Genomic DNA, 27773 nt, shown 5'->3' with positions numbered 1-27773 from the left:
ATACAATTAGGAAAAAAAAAAATTGAGGACTAAACCAAATTTTCTGTAATTTTTTTTTGAATTTTGTCTATGTAATTATTCTCTGAAGTAGACATTTGCATTTACTCCATACTCATCCCTGTTTAAAATTTTCAAGGCTAAGATGTCCTCAGGCTTGTAAGTAGATTGGTCAGCTTTGATGACATCTCTTTGGCCTTTGGAGTTGGCCCAGTTCAGTATAGATACCTCAGGGGTGTATGGTCATGGAAAAACATGTTTTTGTTGAGTGTTCTTGCTTTCTAGTAATTTTATTTTCTGCTCAAGGGATTTAGTATCTGTTCAGATACTTTATTTTTAAAGACCACATAAGTAATGACTTGACCTCTAATCTTAGCTTTGAAAATTTCCCAGACACTAATAAAGATAATGTCTAATGACCTATTATTTGAGAATACTACTCACTGGCTAGCAATCAGTGCTATTTAAAAATGTATATTTTACTCTGAAAATTATTTCCTTGGCCAAAAGCCTTTGTTAGTAAAATTGTGCGTATAATGACATAATTTGGTAACTCGGGCCTTGATTTGTAATACTTTTTATATGTTGTCACCAAGACTTACTACAGTTCAAAAGAACTCTTTTCCTTGAATACTACACTAAATAATTAGTTCTGAGAAAAATATTATGTAAACTGTAGTCTTATCAGAAATAGCACCTGTCTCTTGGACTAATAATATGAGTATTTTGGACACAAAGCATTACATGGTAATCCTTGTTTTGCATGAATGTGGGCTATCTTTGCAGTAAATATATGAATAAGATTTTTGCAAAGGGTCAAGTTAGTACTGAAGACTAGGATTATCAATTAAATTTCCTGGACTGTCTTTGTCAGGACACATGCTTAATAATTTGTGGAGTGAAAGAAAGAATCACACCATACTGTGTTATATGTGTGTCAGGGTGTATTCATGAAGAGAGGAAAAAAGTTTCCTCCCAGGTGTCTGGGCAAAGCTAGAGTTGTCCTTTTTTGTTGTTTTTGTCTGTGATAACAGACCCACTTAGTAAGAACCTACCTAGATACAGTGTTGTTTTTGTGAGATACGGTGTTGTTTTTGTGCCCTTGGTAGAGGAAACGTTCTGTTGCTAACTTAATGTGCTTTCTTGTATGGGTTCTTAAGAGATGATGTTTAGTTTTTTGCTAAACTCTTAAGTTATATGCAAAGAGAAGAAACAGTCTGTGTAATTATTTTTTTTTTAATTTTTTATAACTGAGTTGGATAATTCTTAAAAGAGATTTGAGTAATTGAGATTTTCCCTTGCTTCCAGTGGAAGGGAAATATTTCAGTTTACTTACTTTAGGCTATAAAAATAGTTTGTTCTTCCTTTGCCTGCAGCAAGACTTATGAACATAAAGTCCCAAAACAGTTTTAGTATTAATTTTTAAAGGTTCCCCATATTTCTTCCCTCATCTTCTGTAACTAATGTGTCTGGATGTAAAATGGAAAAAGTTGAAAATTGCCACTTGTGCTTTTTGAGCTTTTAAGAGGTATTATACACTCTGGATATAGTAAAAGATACTGGGGCTTATACAGTGCTTTTTGTGTGAGGAACTCATATAAACACTAATGCATTGATCCTAACACAGTAGTTGATTGTGACTTGAAAAGGTCATGAGTTACTGCTGTTACAGAGAAAATTTTTTAAAGATTGGAGGAAGAGCTGTGATTTACAAATATTGTTTGAAAGATATCTAGATAAAATTTGATACAGAAAACTGAAAAATTAAAATTGGGGGGGGATTTTTATTGTTTGTTCAGTTTTCTTTTAGCCTGCAATAGATTTTTATCTCCCTTACTTTTTTTCTTGTCTGTGAATATCCTTGAAGCCTGATTCCCTTCTTGAAGGCAAAATTTACTTTTAAACTTTTATTCCTTCTCAGCCAAGAAGGCTTCAGCCTGAGGACGTTTCGTGAGGAAGTTGGTCATATTAACATAATAATGCATTTTATTTGTTCTGAGTTGGGAGATGATCCTTCTGGTTTTCTTCGTTTAGTATTTGTGGCATATGGTTATTGATAAACATGGTGGTCAAGTGGCTTAATCTTCAACCATTTGTGTTTTTAGGTTTATTCTTCAATCCAAGGAGGCGATTCATAATCAGCTGTTAGAGAAACAGAAGATAGCAGAAGAAAAAATTAAAGAATTGGAAGTAAGTAGGTTTTGAGTGAATAATGATAGCTGTAGTCAGTTTTTAGGCGAAAAGTAATGATCTCATTTTGTCACATGAAATGAAAATGTGTGCCTACCAAGGTCATGTCGCATTGTTTTTATTTTTTCTGATTGTGCTAGAGCTAATGATGCAGTCTTTTTATGGCAGTGTATGACCAAAAAAAAAAAAAAAGACTAGTCTCTTAAAACTTTAGGGAGTTTTGGATACTTTAGGATAGGATATTGTTAACCTGAATGTGTTTCTTCCATTTCCTTTGAGTGAACATGTTTATTTTTAAAAAATAAAAGCACAGTGTGTATGTGAATACCACATATTGTGGCAGATGGGTGTGAGAGTGGGTAATGATAATAGTAGTTAAAGAATCTAGATATATGACTCTTACATGTTGTAATTCTACATAAGGACAGAGTGAGTAGTAAGCTGTAATTGGGCTTCCCTGGTGGCTCAGACAGTAAAGAATCTGCCTGCAATGCAGGAGACCTGGGTTCAGTCCCTGAATTGGGAGGATTCCCTGAAGGAGGGCATGGCAACCAAGCGAAAACTAATTATTTATCTGAAGGATAGTGCTCCAGTCAAGAAAACAATCTTTTTTTTCTTAAGGAAAAAGATGATAGGTAAGAAAAATAACTTTATAAGTGTTTGGAAAATAGGGAGTTTATTATTATCATCTTCTTACACATTAAAACCTTTGCTGTTGCTGTTTAGTTGTACGACTCCGTGTCTGACTCTTTGTGATCCCATGGACTGTAGCCTGCCCGGCTCCTCTCTCCAGGAACACTGGAGTGGGTTGCCATTTTTTTCTCCAGGAGATCTTCCCAACACAGGGATTGAACTGGGGTCTCCTGCATTGCAGGTGGATTCTTTACCAGATGAGCTTTCAGGGAAGGCACCTGGGAAGTCCTTAAAACCTTTAATGAAATAGTTTTCTTGGACTTTGGTGAATGGTCTATCCTCTGTGTAGTAAAAGTTGGATAGGACAAAAAAATGGTCATTATTTTTGGGGACCAAGATTTCCTGAGATGGGGGTGGATACAGTGACTTCATAGGTCACTTTATCTAATTTCTTTGAATACTATTTGAGGCAGTGGTTCAGAATCTGACTCAGCCTTTTACTGAATTGATGAGACATCCCTTATAGCCTTTTGGGGATTTCTCAAGGACACCAACTTGGCATGGCCTGGGCAAGGATGTGGTGTTTTAGGTTACTTAGGCTTATTTTTGTTTGACTACTGATAAAAATTTAAGCAGACTTGATAATGGCTTTGTAGCTTAGAAAATGTATTGTGAAACAAAACAAATAAACAACAGAAAAAAGAAAACTTACCTTGTAGTAATCAGGTTTTTATTATTTCCTACTTTATCATTTTTGTCAGCCCAACTCTTCTAGGTTGAGTTTTCCAAACAAAAATACCTTAAAAAAAAAAAAACTGAACAAAACTATTTCATGTAGAGTACCAAAAAAAAAAGAAAATGTGTTTTTGCAATTGTTGATAAATATATCTAAACATTGTCCTGATGAATAAGTGGCAAAGTAATATGTAAATAATTCTTTTTATGAAAACAAACAAAAGCCAAGATCTGTATATGAACATTGAGTATGATTGTTGTAAGTGTGTATTAAATTAACACTAGTTACCCTAAGGAAATTAGATGGGATGTGGCTGTAATTGTTTTTTTCTTATAACCTCTGTGTTGGATAAATTGTAACAAGTATATGTTAACTTTCATAGTTAAAAAGAAACATCAAGGTGTAAAATTGCCACAGATGATGATTTTAGCATACTATTTAGCTCTGGTGAATATCAGGAAATTCATTTTCCAAGTTTCCTTTCATGGAGTCTCTCAAATACTGGTAAGAGTATTCTGATATCTGTCAGATGATAGAATAGATTAGCTCGCTTTTTGGTATTTGAAATGCTTGTTAACAACTATAAAAAGAGTAATTCTGTCTGGGAACTTCCTCTTCTTCTTCCTACCAACTCTGTTAATCCTTAAGATCTTAGTTTAGGGCTACTTCTGAGAAGCATCTTCTGATTCCTCAGTATTAAATTAAGTGCTTTCCCCTTGTTCTAATTTTTCTAGTTTCATAGCACAATGTGAGAATTTGAGCCTATAAACTATTATCAGTTGAAGTCATTACAAATATTACTTCCTATTACTTGGGAAGCCTGATACAGATTCAGAGCTCTAAATAGTTTTTCCCAAGGTCTTCCAGTTATTACTCTGCCTTTCAAATATAGTCTCTTCTTTTGAGCATTAGTATTTCTTGCCAGTCCAACATAATTATCATTATTGTTAATAATTTTGAACCCTCAGATACCTTACTATTAAGTTGAGGAAGCATAATTTATACAATAACTCTGCAGACTAAGGCCAGGCTGCTTCGTTTAGCACCTATCATCCCTTATGAAGTAAGGTTTTTGGTTTGGGTCAAGAGTTCCAGTTTCTGACGTGGTTCGCTGGGTATGCCTCTGCATCCCCTACCAGTAGTCTATATAAATGACCCTGTGGATCAGCCATGATGTAGCATAGGTGCTGGTCTGATCTGAGAGCCCACCTTCGTTAGTATTTTTTAAACTGCCTTTTCTCCACCTCCATTCTTAGTTTCTTTTTGCCCTCTCCATATTTTTTTCCCCTAGTCCTTAACTTATGAGTGCAAGGATTACCTGGAATTTGTTTAGCTTTTAATAACGCTAGTATGCTGTGCCGACATTGTCAACTAGCCTGGTATCTCACTTTCTGGCCCTTTTCCTCTTCTGGAGCAAAAGTGGGAATACTATAATGTTGCACTCAAGTCCTTAGTTCCCCAACCAGGGATTAGACCCATGGCCCCTGCAGTGGAAGCCCAGAGTCTTACCCACTGGACCTCCAGGGGAGTCTCTGCTCTCATGTCCTCTTGATAGGGAGTTCTGTTACCTACTAGAAGGGTAGAAATAAGTACCATGTTAACCTTGGGAAGATAGGCTGTCTTTTTCTTTTTAAAATTCAGTATTTTACATTTTAATACCCCTATGTTGGTTTTTTAGGCTATAATCAGTTTCTTGGGTTAGGTTAGGAAGTGACTTCATAACAGACTCACAATGTGATAGTGTTGTATAGATTTTTACCTTTCCTTTATAAAGATGATTGATCAGGTTCTGGGAGCAAATGTCACAGTTTCATCCTCGTGGTGATTAGCAGACCAATGATGCTACTCCAATTGAAGAGAAAAAATAAAATGATGCCTTTAGTATGGTAGAGTAACCATGTTGTTTATGTCATTGAGGGAATTCATTATTTTTTTTTAAAATACTGATAACAAATAACTTTAAGGAAGCTGCCTGAGTATATAACACACAATACAGTATATGCTATTAGAAAGTATAAAATTGTACTTCTTAAAAATGACATGCATATAATTGGGGTTTCTGATTAGGACTTCATGTGTCTCATCTGTCTGTATAAAAATAATTTTTGAAATATACAGCATTGCTACATAAAGAAAGTACAAGTTTTTATTTTTTTGAGATTTAAGAGTTTAATTAGACACCCTGTCATTAAACTCACAGACACTTTTGAGGTATCAGACACAAAATACAGTAGTAATGTAGTGTTGTTTGTTCAGCTGTGTCCGACTCTTTGCGACCCAATGGACTGTAGCCCGCCAGGCTCTTCTGTCTGTGGGATTTTCCAGGCAAGAATCCTGGAGTGGATTGCCATCCCCTTCTTGGGGAAAGTACAAGTTTTTAAAAGTTTTATTTTTTTTATGGCTGCTCTGGGTCTTTGTTGCTGCTTGCAGGCTTTTTTTGTTGCAGCGAGTAGGGGCTACTGTGTAGTTGCAGTGCGGGGCCTTCTCATTGTGGTGGCTTGTTGGGGGTGTGGGCTCAGTAGTTGTGGTCCACAAGCTTAGTTGCCCCGCAGCATATGGCATCTTCCTGAACCAGGGATTGAACCTGCGTGCCCTGCACTGGCAGGCAGATTCCTAACCACAGGACCACCAGGGAAGACCTGAGTTGTTTTTTGTTTGTTTTTTTTTTAATTTCAGTTTTAGTTAAAGTGACCTAAAACCTTATTGATGGATTGAAGAGATATATATCTTCTAAAGAGTGAAAAATACATCCTATATTTTTGCTCACTTTTGGGGGGTAAAAAAAAAACAACAACAAAATTACTTGTGGACTTTTACAGTTGCAAAAACTTAGATTCAGCATTTAGATGAGCTAGAGCTGAATTTTTGACCCCTTTTGCCTTTGACTCTCAAGTATTTGGAATACTTGAGATAACTGTAAGCTTTCAGTGATGTGTTTGAATACATTTTGACCATCATTCTCCTGTGTTCTCTCTCATTGAATTACTGCTTCAGGCTCATCTGCCTAAAGTCTAAAATTCACCTTATATTTTAGGCACATGCAAATATTGGTTGACCACTTTCCTTCCTCTCTTTTTCTGACGTGGTTCCCACCCTTCCACCACCCAGGTTAGCTCAGCAATGACACAATAAAAATAAGAATAAGGAAATTAAGACATCTGCCCTGCATAATACCACTCTGACGCAGAATGTTTCAATCCCAGAGTTGTGAAATAGCTCTCCAGCCCATGCTATAAGTAAAATCTGAGAAACTGTGAAAGTCCTGACTCTTCCATAAAAATGGCTATTATGGTCAGATGATAGTTCCTGAAACAAGTTGAAAGACTAGTGGTAAGAAAAGTGGATAGGAGGTGCCTGTGACACTCTGCAGTTGGCTGAGTTCTGAGACTCTGATGAGAAAATGTTTTGGAGTAGTTCCCATGATTAAGGATATTTCACTCTGCCTAAGGAGGATCATTTTTTCCACAGCATGGGTGGTGACTGGTAGGCACTTGGATGGATGCTTAGTTTTTGCCCTAAATACTTCACTTTTGAGCTGGTACCTTTGTGTGTATGATGGGACACCCTCTTTGGAGGTGATGTCAGGTGGACATTACTGTATGTTAAGCACTGATTCTTACCTGTGTTTTCAATGAAGAGAGAAGGGCAGGTGAGAGCAAAGCCAGTGGCAGAATGTTTTACATATATTAAACAAGAATTATACCCAGTGGTTCATCTGCTTGCATACCTCAAAGTTTAGAATCCATTAAAAAATTCGTCATTTCTTTATTTTGTAGTGAAATACGGCATTTACAGAAATATGTATTAAAATTCATGTAGTTTAATCAGTAATGATAAAGCAGTCACCTGTAACAATCATCCAAGTCAGGAAATCAAACATTGACAGGACACCAGAGTGCCACCCGCTTCCATTCACCTGTTCTCCCCCTCCCCCAGGCAACTGTAAATTCTGGATATTTATTTTCTTTTATAAAAAGTTTTACTACCTCTGTAGGTACCCCTCAAAAGTTTTTGAACTTTATATGAACAAAATCAATCTCCATATTTTTTGCTTTTCTTCTTTCCCTCAACATTGTGTCTGTGAACTATTCGATATGTTCATGTTGAGATTGTGATTTGTTCATTTTCATTGCTGTATGTAGTCCGTTATATAGTTGCACCACAATTTATCTTTCCAGACAGCTCATTTTTAAAATTTTTAATTGGAGAATGATAGCTTTACAGTGTTGTGTTGGTTTCTGCCATATATCAACATGAATCAGCCATTGGTATACATATGTCCCCTGCCTCTTGAACCTCCTTCCCCACATATATCCTATCCCACTGGTCTTGGTTGTTAGAAAGAACTTGGTTGAGTTCCCTGTGTCATACAGCAAATTCCCACTGGTTGTTTTACATATGGTAATGTATTTGATTCAGTGCTAACTCTGTCAGTTCATCCCACCCTCTCCTTCCCCATGTCCACAAGTCCGTTCTGTATGTCTGCATCTCTGTTGTGACCCCCCAAATTGATTGATCAGTACGATTTTTCTAGATTCCATATATATATATATATATATATGCATTAATATATGGTATTCGTCTTTTTCTTTTTGACTTAGTTCACTCTGCATAACAGGCTCTAGATTCATCCTCAAATTTGTTCTTTTTTATGGCTAATATCCCTTTGAATATATGTACCACCATCATTCATTTGTCGACGGACATCTTAAGTTGCTTCCATGTCCTGGCTGTTTTAAGTAGTGCTGCAGTGAACGTTGGGGTACATGCAGACAGCTCATTTTTACCCTTAAGACAAGATGTTTTCATAAAATATTTGCATAGTTTATCGCTTAGCCTCTTGCTGAGGAGATCTGTTTTCCAGAGACATCTCTTACTCTATCCCAGGAGAGTTTGAGAGTCTAGAGAGAAGTGAAATATAAAATGTCTGTGCTCTAAAAGTTAGCTTGGTGAGTACCCACCTTCAGTAGGAACTAGATAGCTAAGCATGTCTGGTATCTTTAAAATTAAAAAAAGAAATAATTGCAAGTTTAGCAAATCATCTCTTTTCTATGTTGATTTGAATTTGGGAGTCTTGGGTAAAACTTCTCTTATTGTTCCATATGTTGGGATTTCAGATATGAATCAGTTCATTCATTCGGTTGTGTCTGACTCTTTGCGACCCCATGGACTGCAGCATGCTAGGCTTCCCTGTCCATCACCAATTCCCGGAGCTTGCTCAAACTCATGTTCATCGAGTTAGTGATGCCATCCAGCCATCTCATCCTCTGTCGTCCCCTTCTCTTCCTGCCTTCAGTCTTGCCCAGCATCAGGGTTTTTTCACATGGGTCAGTTCTTTGCATCACGTGGCCAAAGTATTGGAGTTTCAGCTTCAACATCAGTCCTTCCAATGAATATTCAGGACTGATTTCCTTTAGGATAGACTGGGTGGATCTCCTTGCAGTCCAAGGGACTCTCAAGAGTCTTCTCCAACACCACAGTTCAGAAGCATCAATTCTTTGGCACTCAGCTTTCTTTATAGTCCAACTCTCACATCCATACATGACTACTGGAAAAACCATAGCTTTGACTAGATGGACCTTTGTCGACAAAGTAATGTCTCTGCTTTTTAATATGCTGTCTAGGTTGGTCATAGCTTTTCTTCCAAGGAGCAAGTGTCTTTGAATTTCATGGCTGCAGTCACCATCTGCAGTGATTTTGGAGCCCAAAAAAAGTCTGTCACTATTTCCATTGTTTCCCCATCTATTTGCCATGAAATGATGGGACTAGATGCCATGATCTTTATTTTTTTAATGTTGAGTTTTAAGCCAGCTTTTTCACTCTCCTCTTTCACTTTCATCAAGAGGCTCTTTAGTTCTTCACTTTCTGCCATAAGGGTAGTGTCATCTGTGTATCTGATGAATACTTATCTCTTTGTAGAGCTCATTTGCATTCTCAGCATACATAAAAATGAATGTTTTTAAAATAGTTTTTAGTTACTTAAGACTCAAGTCTAAAAGGGCCTGATGGTTGGAAGGCTAGAGTTCTATATGTGTATATATATATTACACGCACATACACACTGTCTCCATGTCCTGGTGTTTTAGGACATGTAGCTTAATGTAGCTATGTGATCCTCCTCTGTGGCTTTCAGAGGAGAGTGAATCTGAAAAAGCCCATGTATGGTCCTTTTTCTGGTTGAGTATTTATTGGTTATTATCAATATTATCAGTATCTTGGTCAATATATATGTGATATGATTCAAGTGCTAATATTTGCCCAAATGTAAACTGTCTGTGGTGTATTTCATTTCCTCAGCAGAAGTATTTCAGTTCTGGTAAGAACTTAGATGTAACCAGTCCAGATACATTTGCCCTTTATTGACCATTTCTTGTTTGTCTGTGAAGTGCATATTACAGATATTTTACACACATACTCCTTTGATTTGATCTGTTCATTTCTGTGTCTTCATTTTGTGATTAAAATTTTAAAAAGGTTTTGCATTCCAGTTAGTCCAGAATTAAGCTTTTTGCATCTTGGTTCAGTTATTCTTTTCTTCTAGGATACATTCCCAGGGTGGAACACTTGTCCGTAACCACACCAGACTCTTCCTTTGAATGCTTTAGAGGGTTGTTGACCTCAGCCTTTGCAGCTGTATGCTTTATATGGTCTGTACTTTTCTTTGTCTAACCATAAATGTTTGTCCTTAGCCTCCTCCCTCCCGTGCCTGAGAGTTCCTCCATTCATTTTCAGGCTGCCTAGTGAATTATTTCTTTTGATGAGTTAGAATTTGGATTTTGTTTTCTGTTATTTGTATGCCTCCTTGCTCTTGTAACTTGATGGTAAGGTGAAGTTGGTCAGTATACTTTCTTTGTACTAGATTTTTGGGACTTCCCAGGTGGCAGTAGTGGTAAAGAACCGTCTTGCCAATACAGGAGACATGAGATGCAGGTTTGATCCCTGAGTTGAGAAGATCCCTGAGAGGAGGCCATGGCAACCCACTCCATTATTCTTGCCTGGAAAATCCCACAGACAAAGGAGTGTGGAAGGCTACAGTCCATCGGATTGCAAAGAGTCAGATGTGACTAAAGTGACTTTGCACACACAGCACATACTAAATTCTTACTATGATCAGTCTTCATATGGTAGGTCCCCTTTAATCTGAAGTAATAGATGCTGGCCAGAAGAAATGAGTTGTTCAATACTTAATGTGGACAGGCCACACCTGTATTAATGAGCACACTGTATATGTTAACTCAAAAAAACAAGATCCAAACTAATATTTGAACCTGTATAAATAGAGATCTCCAAGTCAGCTAGACTTGTAGTAGAGCATTCGTTACTCTAAATTCCTAATTTAAATATTAAATTCTCATTTAAATGCCTTTTGTTGAGTTATGAGTTCTGGATTCTAGCCCTTGCTATATTCTAACCCCTGGATTCTAGCCCTTGCTGTATTCTAACCCTCGGTGTCCTCATCTGTAAAAGAAGAAGGTTGGACTAGAAGATATCTAGGGTCACTTCTATTACATTTATTGTTAGAACCTTGTTCTTTTTTGAATTGCCACTTTAGAAGCAAAAATGCCCCCTTAAAATGAAAAGATGAAGGGAGGCAGACCAGAACAAAAAAACCCAGTTTCCTTTCTATTCAGATCATTATCTTAATTTAAAAAAGTAAATTGTAATCATATTTTTGCAGGTAAATAAAATTAGTTGTCTGTCTATAGCTTTGCCAGCTAGAATGTAATACAAGGTGACAGCATCTCCTTTGATCTTTGCAGTAGTTGTTTAAGTTTCTGAAATCACAGAGATTGTGTGTGTGATGGCTTAAAGGTAGTTTACATTAGGTATCACCTGTTCTAGAGATACTTTTGGATAGAGCTGTGTAATAGCTTATTAACTCCACATTCATAAAGTAGCATTCTCAAGGAATGTTATTATTTGTAGTGTTTTATCTTTTAGTGATCATGTAAAATACATGATACTTAAAATAGTGGCAAAAATATTCAGAAAATGTTGAAAAATTATTAAATTCCTTGAGTGTATGTGGACATTTTTTATAAGTGGCAAATTTTATAAAATGTGTTTTAATGAATTTTAGTTAATCTGCTGATATAGATAGTTATGCTGCTTAGGACTTTAATATTTTTATATTTACCATTTTATTCATTTTTCAAAGCATTTTTACTCCATTATTTCATTTAAAAGTAGTGTCTATGGTTGATGCTGTCTTGCTAATTATGATTAATTAGAGGATTTTCTCCCATCTCACTTTGTCGTTTCAAACAAATCTCTCACTTGCCACTAGGATAATAAAAATATTTGAATTCCATCACTGTTCATGAGGCTGTTCTTTTGGGTAGGTAATTATCTTGTGAGGAAATTTTTCCAAAATGGACACACATGCCTTAAACTCCTAACTTTTGTATAAAACAGTGTCGTTCATTTTATTCTGCTTATGTTTTTAAGAAAACACATGAGGGTGGAACAATACTTCATGTCAGGAAGCATTATCAGTTTCCACTGATGTTTTATACGTGCTCTGTTTTTATATGAGACTCTAAAAGCTCAAATGCTGTGTGATGCTATAAAGACATGGAAAATGATTCTTTCTTAGGGTTGGAGGAAGTGATGACTAGTGTTTTGCTGGTAGTATCTGATAATCCCCCCTCCCTTTAGCTATTCTAGGCATGTTTAGTTGTTGGGCGTTGTCGGACTAAATTGCTAAAAATAACAAATAAGGGGGAGGCTGTTATAAGACCAGCTCTTGCCACTGTCTGTAATCTGTTTAATTTAGTTCCTAAGGAGAAAGGGCAAAAGTAACATGGTGCCATTCTCATTGAATGGGTTTTTTGTTTGAAGTGCTGACAAGTACATGGAGCTCTGTCTTTCCACAAACCCCATAGGGCTCACATATGCACATCCACTTATAGTGGAGAGCCGGAGCTGGGGGACTCAAAGAGCATGTTCTAATCAGTGGTTATGCTTGAGATTAACCAAGTGATTGTGGTCTTTTGCATAACTTTAATGTGGTTTTTGACAGTGGAAATGTGCAGTTAGCCTGTGAGAGAGGGTGAGGTGGAGAAGATGGTGATTAGAAATGGATATTGTAAGAATAGACATCTATATAGTACTCTCTACTACACTAACTCAGTGTTCCCAGAGAGTCAGGTTGTTTAAAATTAACCACATATGTGACTTCAGTACATCTGCATGTATTGATAATTTTAACTCACATTGCCAGCATAAACCTTTCTGTGGATTTGGCTCTTGATCTTTCTTCACCTTAACTTCTTTCTAGTAATAGAAATAACTTTCTGTAAAGTGGAGATAGCAATCTAGTCAGTCAGTTCAGTTCAGTCACTCAGTTGTGTCTGACTCTTTGCAACCCCATGAACCGCAGCACACCAGGCCTCCCTGTCCATCACCAACTCCCAGAGTCCACCCAAACCCATGTCCATTGAGTCGGTGATGCCATCCAACCACCTCATCCTCTCTCGTCCCCTTTTCCTCCTGCCCTCAATCTTTCCCAGCATCAGGGTCTTTTCAGTGAATCAGCTCTTCGCACCAGGTGGCCAAAGTATTGGAGTTTCAGCTTCAACATCAGTCCTACCAATGAACACCCAGAACTGATCTCCTTTAGGATGGACTGGTTGGATCTCCTTGCATTCCAAGGGACTCTCAAGAGTCTTCTCCAACACCACAGTTCAAAAGCATGCATTCTTTGGCGCTCAGTTTTCTTTATAGTCCAACTCTCACATCCATACATGACCACTGGAAAAACCATAACCTTGACTAGACGGACCTTTGTTGACAAAGTAATGTCTCTGCTTTTCAATATGCTCTCTAGGTGGGTCATAACTTTCCTTCCAAGGAGTAAGCATCTTTTAATTTCATGGCTGCAATCACCATCTGCAGTGATTTTGGAGCCCCGAAAAATGAAGTCAGCCACTGTTTCCCCATCTATTTGCCATGAAGTGATGGGACCGGATGCCGTGATCTTAGTTTTCTGAATGATGAGCTTTAAGCCAACTTTTTCACTCTCCTCTTACACTTTCATCAAGAGGCTCTTGAGTTTTTCTTCACTTTCTGCCATAAGAGTGATGTCATCCCCATATCTGAGGTTATTGATATTTGTCCTGGCAATCTTGATTTCAGCTTGTGTTTCCTCCAGCTCAGCGTTTCTCAAGATGTACTCTGCATATAAGTTAAATAAGCAGGGTGACAGTATACAGCCTTGACGTACTCCTTTTCCTATTTGGAACCAGTCTGTTGTTCCATGTCCAGTTCTAACTGTTGATTCCTGACCTGCATATAGGTTTCTCAAGAGGCAGGTCAGGTGGTCTGGTATTCCCATCTCTTTCAGAATTTTCCACAGTTTATTGTGATCTACACAGTCAAAGGCTTTGGCATAGTCAATAAAGCAGAAATAGATGTTTTTCTGGAACTCTCTTGCTTTTTCAATGATCCAGTGGATGTTGGCAATTTGATCTCTGGTTCCTCTGCCTTTTCTAAAACCAGCTTGAACATCAGGAAGTTCACGGTTCACGTGTTGCTGAAGCCTGGCTTGAAGAAATTTTAAGCATTACTTTAGTAGCATGTGAGATGAGTGCAATTGTGTGGTAGTTTGAGCATTCTTTGGCATTGCCTTTCTTTGGGATTGGAATGAAAGCAATCTAGTACTTGTTAGTAAAGCTATTGAAGATCACTGAAGTGAAAGTCGCTCATTTGTGTTTGAATCTTTGCGACCCTGTGGACTATACAGTCCATGGAATTTTTCAGGCCAGAATACTGGAGTGTGGGTAGCCTTCCTGTCCTCCAGGAGATCTTCCCAACCCAGGGATCAAACCGAGGTCTCCCACATTTCAGGTGGATTCTTTACCAGCTGAGCCACAAGGGAAGCCCAAGAATATTGGAGTTGGGTAGCCTATCCCTTTTGCAGGGGGTCTCCCCACCCAGGAATTGATGATGACTGAAGGAATGAGTTAAGTGTCTTTCCTGTCCCCTGTTATGCATTTACCAGCAGTAGAGTGTGTGAAAATTGGAAGCAAATTTGCAGTTATATTTCTGGTATTCCACATTCTTTGTTGACTCACCTGAGCATTTATTGATTTTTATATTCTGAAGTTGCTTATTGATTTTTGCATCTGAAGTCCTATCCAGAAATCCCTTTGTGTAATAATTGTTTTGTTTTTTTCTGTGTGTGTTTTGGTTTGGTTTGAATCTGGCCACTTTACTGCCAAAGAAAGAATGGATTGCTTTTATTAGAGATTCTTGCTAAGGAGTATCTTGGGAAAGCCTGTTTTTAATGAAGATCCTGATATTTACCTAAAGCTTTGAAATCTGAGCGGTTGGACACTGCAAGCTTTGGGAATGCTTATTCCTTTTAGGCATTTCTTAAGTCATCAGCCTGCCTTACTGCCTAATTTAATGAAACACATAATCATTTTAACTGAATTAAAGGGTCTTAGAGATATAATTTAGAGCACAGTCTTCAGCACTACCTGTGCTATATAGTTGATGATGAAGTCTTGTGATTCATGTGGAATGACATGTATGGCAGCACTTAAAACCTTTACAAGTAGCTCAAGATTGATATCATTTATGGCCAAGTTTAATCAGCTCTAGAAATTTGTAAAAAAAAAAAAATCACTTTGCACTTCTGGATTTTTGAGGTTCAAATTCAGATCCTTCATTAAGGCAGGCTTAGTGTCTTTATCTCTTTAGAGAAGGCATGAGAGGGAAATAAAAGGTAGATGGTGATGGAAAACATAAGAGGAAGAGGAGCTTCTGGTACTAGAGTTGATCCTTGAAATGGATCAAGTTTTGAAATTAATTGTAAAATGTCAGCTGCCTTAATTTTTAAGTGTTGATGCTTTCAGTATCAGGGTTTGAGTTTCCCACCTACAGTGGATGTTCCTTCCTTTGGGCTGTGTGTGCCCTCAGTCCTGTCCACCTCTTTGTGACCCCATGGATTGTAGCCTGCCAGGTACCTCTGTCTGTGAGATTTTCTAGGCAAAAATGCTGGAGTGGGTTGTCATTTCTTCCTCCAGGGGATCTTCCAGACCCAGGGAGCAAACCTGTATCTCTTCTGTCTCCGGCATTGGCACAGATTCTTTACCACTAGTGCCAGCTGGGTGAACAATTCTAAGATTCATGAGCTAAGACTCTGGCCAATAATAAGTTGGCCAGAAGAAGTGTATACATGTAAAAAAAAATGCATCATTAAATGTTTGCTGGGTGTCTTGATTATACAGTATACTTTGGTGTTTTGACTAACTATGGAGGTTTTTTGTTCTTATTTTTATACATCAAGAAACGTACAATCTATTGTAATACTGTGTGCCATGCACTATTATAGGCAAAGAAGACATAATTAGCAAAGACCCTGATGGCATGGAACTTATATTCTGGAGAATGGGAGTGAGGGGACAGATAATAAATAACTGATAAATGTTAGAAAGACAAACAACACAGGATAAAGAGAGAATGGTGAGAGATATATATGCTGTCTTACGTAGTGCTGACAGGGAGGGTTTCTCTGACAAGGTGATATTTGAGCAGAGAGACCTGAAGAGAGTAAGAGAGCAAGCTGTGAGTACATCTCGGAGAAGAGGGTTCCAAGCAGAGGGAACAGCGAGTATAAAAACGCTGGAGGTGAGAGCATATTTGATGAGTTGTGGGAACAGCAAGGAGGCCATGTCAGCTGGAGCTGAGTGAGCAAGAATAGTAGGAGATGAAATCAGAGAGGTATCAGGGAATAGATTATATAGGGCTTTGTAGGCCATATTAAGGATTTTGTATTATGGTCTGAAGTTGGGAGTTTTGGGAGGGTTTTGAACCAGAGGAATGATATTATCTGATTACATTTACATTTTAAATTTCACCGTTCTGGATGCTTTGGTGAGAATAGATTATGGAGAGTAAGTGTGGGAGCAAGGAGACTTGTCAGGAGGCTGTTGCATTAAGATTGATGGTGGCTTGGACCATGGTGGTGGCAGTGGAGATGATCAGAATCTGGATATATTCTAAGGTAGAGCCAAAACAAACTGAGTGTAGGGATGAAAGAGACTGAAGGTTTTGAACCTGTTACAAAAGAATCATACCTCCTTTCTTCCACATATATCACTCATCACCTGTTGTAGAGATCTGGATTGGGTTCATGAGAGAAGGAGGCATTTTAGCTGGGCCTTGAAGATCAATTAGAATTTTATTATTAATACATAGGATTGGTTCAGGGGGGTCAGCATTTCAAAGCAAAAAAATGCTATGACCAGAAGTCTGAAAGTAGAGGTAGAATGGAGAGTTAAAGTGAGAAACGAAGCTGGAAAGGCCTAAGGGAAAGAAGTGGAGGCTAAAATGAATGAAATCAGTATGGTGTATACTCATTTTAAGTTCTCCTTGTTCTGGGTGAGTAGTTGTTTCCAGTGCAATGCTCTTCATTCACTCTGGTTTCCACACAGCACTCCATGTATGATGGGCTTCACAGGGATTCCGTGTGTTTATGGGAACATACATGCTGTTGATAATTCATAGATCAGTATTTCTTAGTCAATTTTCCAGTTTCAAAAGTAATTTTAAAAGCAAATTGAAAGTTTGTTTTGGGCCTTGTTAACCTTTGAGATACTGTTAGACACCCAAGTAGAAATGTTGAATAGACAGTTGGAAATAGGAATCTGGAACTCCAGGCTAGTGAAATAAAATTGAGAATTGTCTATAAATTGTCAGTTTATAGGTGGCATGTAAAGTCATAGAACTGGATTAGATCAACTAAGGAGAAAAGGTAGCTGCTTATAGGAGGTATAAAAAAGGTCATGTACTGAACCAAGGGCGCTGCAGCAGGATGTAAAAGCTCTGTACAGAGGTGTGGACTGTGTGCAGTGTGAATTCAGAGAACTGAGTGAGCACCCCCATGGGCAAGCCTCTGCTGTGAAGGGGCCAAGCTGCAGTGATGAGACCGGCTTCCTCCATGGTTAGGGGGCTGTGCGGGCCCCTGGTTTTGTGCTGCAGCAGTCACTGTCAGCCCAGTTAGCCCTAAGTTTCTACGGCTTTGTGACCTTCTCTCATTAGCACTGACCTGGAGCTGGGCAGGCCTGGTCTGTTGAAGGACAATTTGCTTTCTCTGGGGAGACATTGCAGAATGTAGAGACCGACATCTAGTTAATCTCAGAGCTGACCGGACTCTGGGGGCTGCACTGCAGGGAGTGGTGCAGCATAGCTCCTTTAAAGCACAGGAGATTATAACACTGCCTGTGTGTGTCTGGTTTCTTGGGTGAGACCTGATGGAGGAGTGTGCTTGCATGGGTGGAAGCAAGCGTGCCTGCCAGTGCTGAAGGGTAAAAGTTCCCTAAAAGGATTTTATAATACAGTACTTTCACTGGTGTTTATATACACTCAACACACATGCATATACAAACGTGCAGTTTCCTGCCCTCTTTCAGTGTGTATTAAGAAATACTTCAACCTTTAGAATATTTTTTGAGTTCCCCTTACAAATTCTTAGCAAGTAATTGGCACTGCTTTTCTTGGCTCTGATAAGCACAGCGTAATGCCTTGACATAATTATTAAGAAGATGAACTCTGGAATCAGTAAATATGAATTTGAACTCTAACTCTCCCACATACTATCACCTTGGGTAAATTACTTAGTGTCTCTAAGCCTGAATATACTTTTCTATAAAATAGCAACAACAGCAGGGTTGATAGATAAGGACAGTAAATAACCCTCTTATTTCCTGTTTAAGTATGGAATCAACTGAAAGTTGGGCATATTGATATGAAAATTTAAAATATCAGATCAGTCGCTCAGTCGTGTCTGACTCTTTGCGACCCCATGAATTGCAGCACGCCAGGCCTCCCTGTCCATCACCAACTCCCGGAGTTCACCCAGACTCACATCCATCAAGTCAATGATGCCATCCAGCCATCTCATCCTCTGTCATCCCCTTTTTCTCCTGCCCCCAATCCCTCCCAGCATCAGTCTTTTCCAATGAGTCAACTCTTCGCATGAGGTGGCCAAAGTACTGGAGTTTCAGCTTTAGCATCATTCCTTCCAAAGAAATCCCAGGGCTGATCTCCTTCAGAATGGACTGGTTGGATCTCCTTGCAGTCCAAGGGACTCTCAAGAGTCTTCTCCAACACCACAGTTCAAAAGCATCAATTCTTCGGCGCTCAGCCTTCTTCACAGTCCAACTCTCACACCCATACATGACCACAGGAAAAACCATAGCCTTGACTAGACGGACCTTTGTTGGCAAAATAATGTCTCTGCTTTTGAATATGCTATCTAGGTTGGTCATAACTTTCCTTCCAAGGAGTAAGCGTCTTTTAATTTCATGGCTGCAGTCACCATCTGTTATTACTGGTGAAGATTAGGTTGAAGGATGTGTCTTAGGTGTGCAGCAGTAATAATGATTTCTAATACTGATCCAGAATTAAGTTACCCAGCAAATCTCTGGAAGTTTGGGACAAGCACAGGTCTCTCTCTGCAGAGGCAGGGAGAATATATCTGTTAAATTTATGAGGAAAATATGTACCTTCTGCAAGCAGGCAAATCCTGGCAAAGTGGCAGGAGCCAAGCCATAGTTCCTTTTCCTAAACACACCAGTCAGAAAAGCCAGTAGTCTTCCTGAGAGTAGATTGGGGAGACCAGGATGGATAGCTGGTGAAAACTGGAGGTGAAGAGAATCAGCATTTCTTTGTTCTTACAGGAAGTACCTACCTCATAACATGATACAGACAAATCACTTGGTGGCTGGCACCCATTAACTACTTGGTAAATGCAGGGTTTTGTTACCTGCATATGATGGGTGCTCAGTAACTATTTACTGATGGAGCATTTTGCCACCACATGCTTATAAGATAAAAGTTTCCTTTTAATTGGGAAAAAAATAAAGGCACACAAATGTACAAAACTAACACAACAAACACCTGTGTACTCATCACCCAGAGCTAACAAATGTTAGCATACGGTAATGTTTATTTATTTTTGTTTTTTTTACAAAAATAAAACCATACTAATGAAATTGAAGTCTGCTTTGTAACTTGCCTCCTGGCTATACATTCGTTTCATTCGCACTAACTAGGAGAAACTACTCTGAGCTATTAGGTATAACTTTCCAAGCCATGTTTCATAACATCCTATAGTCAACAAATGACATTATATTGTTCATGTCTTTAAGTAACTTGCCTTTTTTTTTCTTTTTTTTCTTTTTTTTAACTTGCCTTTTTTTGAGTTCTGTTCACACTAATAAGTATATGTAATTTATTCAGTTTGCTGTAGGGTATTCTATAAGAATATGTAACTTTCTGTATTTTATTCAAAGGATCCATTGTTGATAGCTTTAGTGTATACATGTAAATGTGGGCAAGGGACCCGATGACTCCTTTCACATGTAGCATAAATACAGACATGTTAAGGCTAGTCAGTGGGCTCAAGGATGTAAGTGCCAACAGGTTGGTGAGATCTCCTGCTCTCACTTCCTAATGGCCAGGGATTCTGTGGTAAAGCCATCTCCTAAACTAGCTGGGCGGGATTGAAGGCGGGAGGAGAAGGGGATGACAAAGGATGAGATGGTTGGATGGCATCACCGATGCAATGGACATGAGTTTGAGTAGGTTCCAGGAGTTGGTGATGGACAGGGAAGCCTGGCGTGCTGCAGTCTTTGGGGGTTGCAAAAGTCAGACACGACCGAGTGACTGAACTGATTGAAACTAGCTGGCCTCTGCCAGTGTTTTAGAAATGGAGATCACATGTCCTTCACAGAGCCAGAATCAGAATTGATGAGAAAGAGAGGGCAGGCCTTAGTGGGAACCCAGGATTCCAGATTCTCATTTCCAACCACTTTTGCTGTGAAAGAAATGAGGGTTCCTCTGCCATGGTTGGATACTTCTAGTAGCTGGGTCCTCTAATGTTAGTGGTCCTTTTCTTATAAAATTATAAATCCCTAAACACCAACTCTTTGAGTAAAGAGATAAAGTGGGTTCTAAGTGGCCTTGTGTCTGGAAATTGAAGGAAGGGCAAAAGAAAAACCACCCCTTGAATCATGTTTGCAAAGAGAAGTGTGCCAAGTGCTCTTTATTACTCCAGTGTCATTATAAATTTAATTGGTCTTATGTCAGCTACTTAGATCAGAGCTAATAGCATGTTCAATTCCATTCTGTTTGTACCAGTTCCATGGTAACATGGGTGGGTGTGGAGTTGGGACAAGTGGCAGCTGCGACGTCTGGTCTGTGGAGTGATTTCATCATGATACGAGCCCCTTTATCAGCCTGGATGGAGAAATGTCACTGGGCAATGTGACCTGACTTTCCAGTGCCCTCAGAGCAATGAGCCAAGGCCTTGGGCTGCTTGTCCGACCTAGAGGTTTAGCTCAGAGTTAGAGAGCAGTGATTTCTTGGTGACATGAACAGGTGTAACTATCAGTTTCCCTTTTCTCTTTCTGAGTAAAAAGAAAGCTGAGGTTTTTTGAAAGCTTTATAAAATAACCCTTTGGTGTTAGAGTGAGTTTGTAGTTCTCTGGTTCTGCCCTCTGATGACCTGTACAAATCAGCAGAGGAGGTGCCCATGAGTCATGCATCTGTGCTTTTAGTGGCTTTGAGCTCTTACTTGTTTTCACTGTCTCCTGGTCCTTTTATGGGTTTCCGGTTGCCATATCTCTATTTTTTTAGTTGTATAAATATGTTACTCGATTGGAAAGTAATATTGTGATCACATAGAAGTTTCCTTGCCTTTGTTTGTCCATAGTCTCTCCCAGAGTACCTTATAAACTCATGAAATGTTAATGCTTCTGCTGATAACATTAATTTTCAGAAATTAATACATCAGTTTATTTTATCCTGCCTGGTTTGTGTATGTGTTACTGTCAGCCTCTGGGTGGAGTAAAGACTAATTTGCTCTGAAAATAATTCATTCGGAACTTAGATTGCTATGCCTGTTTTTAAACACAGCCTTATTATTTTCTAATTCTAGAACATGTTCATCACCCCCCAGAAGAAACCCGTTAATCATTAAGCATTTGCTTCCCATTTCCCCTTCCCCCAGCACCTGGTAATCATTCATCTATTTTCTGTCTTTGTAGATTTGCCTGTTCTGGATATTTGTATAAATGGATCACACAGTATGTGGCTTTCTGAGTCTGGCTTCTTTCACTTAGCTTAGTGTTTTCAAAGTTCATCTGTGTTGTAACATGTATCAGTACTTCTTTCCTTTTATGGCTGAATAATATTCAGTTATATGGATATATACTACATTTAGTTTATCTGCTTATCAACTGATAGACATTTGGGTGGTTCCTACTTTTGGGCTATTATGAGTAATGCTACTAACAATCACAAGTTTCTGGTACTACACCTGTCTTCATTTTTCTTACTTGGATATATACCTAGGAGTGGAATTGCTGGGTCTGATGGTTATTTTGTCTTTTCAATTTCTTGAGTAGCTACTAAATTGTTTTCCATAGCAGCTGCATCATTTTACATTTCCCACCATCATATATGAGGGTTCTGATTTCTCTGTGTCTTCATTAACACTTATTTTCCATTTTTGATTGTAACCATATTAGTGGGTATAAAATAGTATCACATCGTGGTTTTGTTTGCATTTCCCCAGTGAATAATGATGTTGAACATCTTTTCATGTGCTTATCGGCCACTAATATATCTTCCTTGGAGAATGTCTACTTGAGGGTCCCTTGCTTGTTTTTTAACTGGGTTGTGTATCTTTTGTTGTTGAGTTGTAAGAAAATAGAAATTCTTAACTTGCTTGGAGCAAAGAGTAGAATCAGACTGACTTCTGGCTTTTGCCACACATATTTGCATGTTAGTCTTGCCACCACAGGTGAGTCAGTTACACCTCCACTTCTGAGAATGCAAGGTGTTGCCCTTACTTCCGCTCTGAGAAGGCACACCTTTGTTCACCTAACCCTTTACCATGCCTACAGGCCAAACTCCATAGTAAACACTGTTGATTTGATCCTCTTGCTCTTCTCGTAAGAGGGCAAACTAAAGACAAACTGAAATAGTAAAACCTGTTTTATTTGGTCATTTGGAAGACTTGGATAGTTTCGATAGTTCTGTTGATAGGTCAGGCTTTCTGACCCTGGAGAAGCAGAAGAAACTAATGCATATTAGAAAATTTCCTTTTGTAAAACTTGTTTTCATGAGACTTATTTATTATGTACTGTGTACATTTATTTTTCAAATATGATGAAACTTAGAATAATGTTCTAGTTGGGCTCTAAGGAATCAGAGACCCCAGGGTTGTGATATTGGTAGTTGTGTTTGCCCATCGTTTTTCTGATCTCTTTCCTGCAGGCCCTGAATCAAACACTTACCATGTTTAGCATACTGTTATGAGATTTGTACAACACACAGTTCTCAGTTGTGGCATTACGTGATCTCTGAAGGATATTTTCTTTGTGTGTTTATTTCCTGAATATAGCAATTCGGCCCTTCTAATAATTTCCTTGGGTGTACTGATACTCTACAACTCTTGTTTTAGACCTATGTGAAGCCCAGTGTCTCCTTTGAAGTTAAGAGGTAAAATTAATTTGTCCTGACACTTAACGTACTCTTAGGGCTCATCTGTGACAATTAAAATACCAGGTGGTTTCCCTTCATGAAGTTTTAGGGTCAGGTCTCAGAGCTATAGACTTTGAATTTTTATTTTCAGTTTTTTTGGCTGTGCTGCTTGGCTTGTGGGATCTTAGTTCCTAGGCCAGGGATTGAATCCAGGCCCTCAGCAGTGAGAGTGAGGAGTCCTAACCACTGGACTGCCAGGAAATTTCCTGCTGCTAAGTCACTTCAGTCGTCTCTGGCTCTGTGCGACCCCGTAGACGGCAGCCCACCAGGCTCCCCTGTCCCTGGGATTCCCGGACGTTTTAAAGTTGGAAGATATTCCAGAGGCCACTTGATGGAACACTCCCCCCACTGCCCTCAACATTTCTGATGTGTTGTCGTGGTTCCTACTTGAACACATCCAGTGATTTCTCAGAGAAGGCAATGGCACCCCACTCCAGTACTCTTGCTTGGAGAGTCCCATGGACGGAGAAGCCTGGTGGGCTGCAGTCCATGGGGTCGCTAAAAGTCGGACATGACTGAGTGACTTCACTTTCACTTTTCACTTTCATGCATTGGAGAAAGCAATGGCAACCCACTCCAGTGTTCTTGCCTGGAGAATCCCAGGGACGGGGGAGCCTGGTGGGCTGCCATCTATGGGGTCGCACAGAGTTGGACACGACTGAAGTGACTTAGCAGCAATAGCAGCAGCAGCAGTGATTTCTAGTCATCTCATCCTTTTTTCCTGAACCACTCTTCTCTTGGTTTTTATGAAACAGTGCCCCTCCTCTTTAGATATTACTGGCTGGTGCCTCTTCTTCCTTTGATTCTTCCTAAACGTTGACTTCCTATAAGGCTAAGTCCTTGTATTCTGAGTTCTTTCTCAAAGAATTCCAATCATTCTCATGGCTTCAAGTACCTGTATGTAAACTTGTATCTCTAGCCCAGACTTCTGTGAACTTCAGGGATGCAATCTAGTTTTCTTTTCACATCTCACTTAGATGTTTCATAAGTACCTTAAACTCGGCAAGTCTAAAATTAAACTTAGAATCTTTCCTTCCAAACCTGATCCCCTTGGGAGGTGTTCTTGACACCGCTCCCCCCTTCTGATTAATAATGAAGGTTATGGTGAAGTCCTCTGATAGCTTTTCTCTTAAATATTTCTTAAATATGTTCTTCTCTAGCTCCATTGCCATCACTAAGATACTGTCATCTCTTTCCAAGATTATTACAATGGCTTCCTAATAGGTTTCTCAGCATTCACACTTGTATTCTCTAACCACGTACTTCCCAACCCTTTTCACATCACAGCACCTAGAGAATAGTATTTGCATGGTTCACTGGGATAAGTGGACAGAGGGTGCTGAAGGTGGCAGCAACTGCCCAGGGGAGGTGGGGGGCCCTTTGGCTACTCCAGGGACTAAAGGGATCAATATCATGGATACATCTGTTACCCTTTCATTACTCACCGGGCTTTCTGCAGGAAGCCTTGCTCTAGCTCATTCTCTGTGTTGCAGCCAGAGTAGTTTTTGTTTCCAGTGGAAATTTGATTTTTGTCACTCTGTCTTAAGACCCAGTGGCTTTTCATCATCTTTAAGATCTTTAATATGGCTTTTGACCCTCTGTGATCTGACTCAACCTCACCAGCCTTATCCTTCTGTCTTATCTATCCCTCCCTCCCCCTTCAGTACTTCAGCCTCACTTGCTGTCATTTAGTTCCCAGACGTGTCTTGCTTCATTTGACCTTTGCACATGCTGCTCCATTTGCCTGGAATTGCTCTCTCCTCCTGCTAACCTCTCCACTTAATTTTCATTCATCCTTCATAGCTTATTCAAAAGTGCTTCTGTGATTTCCTTGATTATACCAGGTGTTTCCTGTGTTAACATGCTCAGACACTCAGTCGTGTCTGACTCTTTGCGACCCTTTGGACCGTAGTCCACCAAGCTCCTCGGTCCATGGGGTTTCCCAGACAAGAATACTGGAGTGGGTTACTAATTTCCTCCTTCAGGAGATCTTCCCAACCCAGGAATCAAACTCACATATCCTGCATTGCAGGCAGATTCTTCACTGCTGAGCCATCAGGGAAGCCCCTTCCTCTCTTAGACACTGTGGTTTCCCCTCAGAGCCCTTATTGCAATGGTGATTAAATGTCTGTGTGTCCAGCAACAGTGTGACCTCTGTGAATAAGTGTGTGACTTGTTCACTGCTCTAAGCCCAGTGCTCTTCGGGTGTAACATGCATTGAGTGCCCAATAAATATTGGTTAAATTATGTGTCACTTCTTGATACTGAGGATGAAGGATTAATCACATCAGAGAAGATCCCTACTTTTATGAAACTCATATTCAGATATAGACAGTGACAATATAAGCAAGAAGACAATGTAAGCAAGAAAACACGTAGTAAAGTGATGTTTTAGAGAGCTGTTGGGCAGGCCTCTCAGAAAAGATGAAATTTCAGCTGAGGTCTGCATGAGAGGAAACAGCCAGCCACTTAAAAGTATGCAAAGGAAGAACATTCCAGGTGGAGGGCACAGATGATACAAATGTCTTGTTAGAAAACATTTTGAATTGTTTAAGCAAGTGAGAAAAGGAAAGTGTTGTAATAAGGTTGGCGTGGTTAGTATGGACCAAATGATGCAGGGCCTTACTCCTGGGGTGAAGAGTTCAGATTTTATTTGAAGTGTAATGGGAAGACATTCAAGGGTTTTGAGCAGAAAGTAACCCTGATTTACTTGTTAAAATATCCATGACAAACATCCAGGCGAGGATGATAGAGGCTTGAGCTAGGATGGTAGCTGTGGTGCTGGCTAGAAAGAAGAGGATGGTTTGGGGATATCTTTGGAAGTAAGTTAAGACTGATGGGTGGATGGAAGAGGGGATATTGGGTTCAAGGAAAAGAGAAGAAAAGAGTGGCTTCTGTATTTTTTTGTTTCTCTGGTTTTTAAATTGAGCAATTGAATGTATAAATCAATTGTGCTTATTTTAGACATGTTAATTTTGGGTTTGACAACCAGGAAGATATGTTTTATAAGCAATTTGATGTGTAAATCTGGAATTAAGGGGAGTCTGGGTTGGAGATACAGATTTGGGAATCATAATGATGTTTAAAGCTGAGAGTAGAGGGTTTCTAAGAGAGAGTGATGAAGAGAAGAGAAGTTAAGGACAGCTTCCCAGAAAATACCAACATTTTGAAGTTGAGCAGAGAAGTAGTCAGCAAAAGAGAGCTTAGAAGGAGTAGCCAGTAGTAGGAGAAAGATAGGAGTGTGGTATCATGAAAGCTAAGAGAGGAAGTTATTTCAAGAATTGTGTTGAATGCTGTTGATGAGTAAGAATGAACAGGTTGAGTAAGAAGAGAACAGAGAGTAGCCACTGCTTTGGGTGACATAGAGATCATTGGTGACCTGGACTTCATTCAGTTCAGTAGAGTAGATGGGAAGCGTGATTGGAGAGGTTTTAAGAGATAATGCGAAGGTGAGGAAGTGAAGGCAGCTGCTGAACAGTTAGTTCAGGAGGTTTTGCAAGACGGAGAGGAGAGAAAGGAGACAGTACTTACAGGGGAATGTGAGGTCAAGAAAAGTGTGGTTGTGTGTTGGGTGTGTGACTTGCCTTACCAATAGTTACCTTGCAGAGAAAGAGAAGTTGAAGATTAAGAAGAAAGAAAAAGGATAACTAGGAGTGAAAATTTTGAAAAGGGGATGGATTCAACCCCAAAGTGGAATTGTGTTTTTATAAAAACAGAGACACGTGTCCATTTTGGAGTGTCTCCAACATGGAGAAAGAAGAGAGTGTATGTATAGGTGTAAGTCAGGTGATGGATTTGGTAGTGAAAAGAGAGAATTCTCCTCAGATTGCTTCTGTTCTCTCTGAGCTGGGAATGAGAGAGGAAGAAAGAGTATAGGAAATTTGAGGAGATAGGAAAGCATGAAATAGTTATTTGGGAGAGCAGAGAAGTTAATATGTTAAGGAAATTTAATAGAGCTTCTGGACACTGGGTGAGTGCTGAAATTCATGGTCTTGAATTTAGGTGAAACTGTGTAGCACAGTTCCGTGTTTTTCTCCAGCTACGTTCAGCTAGTCGGGTACAAACGTGGAGTAGATGGATGGTTGGATTAGCTTGGTTTGTTAGTATTTTGCCAGGGGAGTGCAACAGAGGGAGAGAGGGGGCAAAAGGGAGTTCAGAAGGGGAATAAATATAAATGATTGACTGTGGAAGCTGAGCTGGGTGGGAGGGGAGAAAGTCCTGGAAGCAGAGTGGATAATGAAGAATTTGTTGAGTGATGAGGTTGAAGAAGTGCTGGAGGGAGAGTTATCAGATCAAAATGACCTGGAAAAATATGAAGTGGTGGTGGTGAAATTGAAATTCTGGAGGAGGTACAGTTACTGGTGTCAGTATCTCTGGGGTATGACTATGGCCTGGGTGACTCAGGTGGGGTAAAGTAAAAATTGTGAGAGGGGAGAGAAGGTCATAGTATTAAATGGATCATCTCCACTCTTGTTGAAGTCACCTTGAGCGGTGTAGCTGTGGTGGAGAGGGAGACGGTGAGCCATTGATGAATGAGGGGCCGCACCCAGACTACTGGTAGATTGCGGCAGCAAGGAGGGGAGAAGAGGATGGCACACTGTGATGCCACAGACTTCAAGGAGGAAAAAAGAAAATGGTTTGGCAGTAGGCTTGATGA

The 27773-nt window shown here is 39.4% G+C and overlaps 1 protein-coding gene across 2 annotated transcripts in view; it reads left to right on the top strand.

Annotated features, from left to right (window-relative positions):
- The window catches only part of PFDN1 (prefoldin subunit 1), a 74651-nt gene that overhangs the window by 38901 nt on the left and 7977 nt on the right, over window positions 1-27773 (top strand). For both annotated transcript variants that reach the window (XM_010850346.1, XM_010850347.1), the window contains exon 3: window positions 2103-2187. In XM_010850346.1, the coding sequence (XP_010848648.1) occupies window positions 2103-2187 (85 nt within the window). The remainder of the gene's footprint in view (window positions 1-2102; window positions 2188-27773) is intronic.

Source organism: Bison bison, unplaced genomic scaffold, assembly GCF_000754665.1.
Source record: "Bison bison bison isolate TAMUID 2011002044 unplaced genomic scaffold, Bison_UMD1.0 scf7180017864291, whole genome shotgun sequence".
NCBI lineage: Eukaryota > Metazoa > Chordata > Mammalia > Artiodactyla > Bovidae > Bison > Bison bison.
This window is presented reverse-complemented; position numbering and strand designations above follow the sequence as displayed.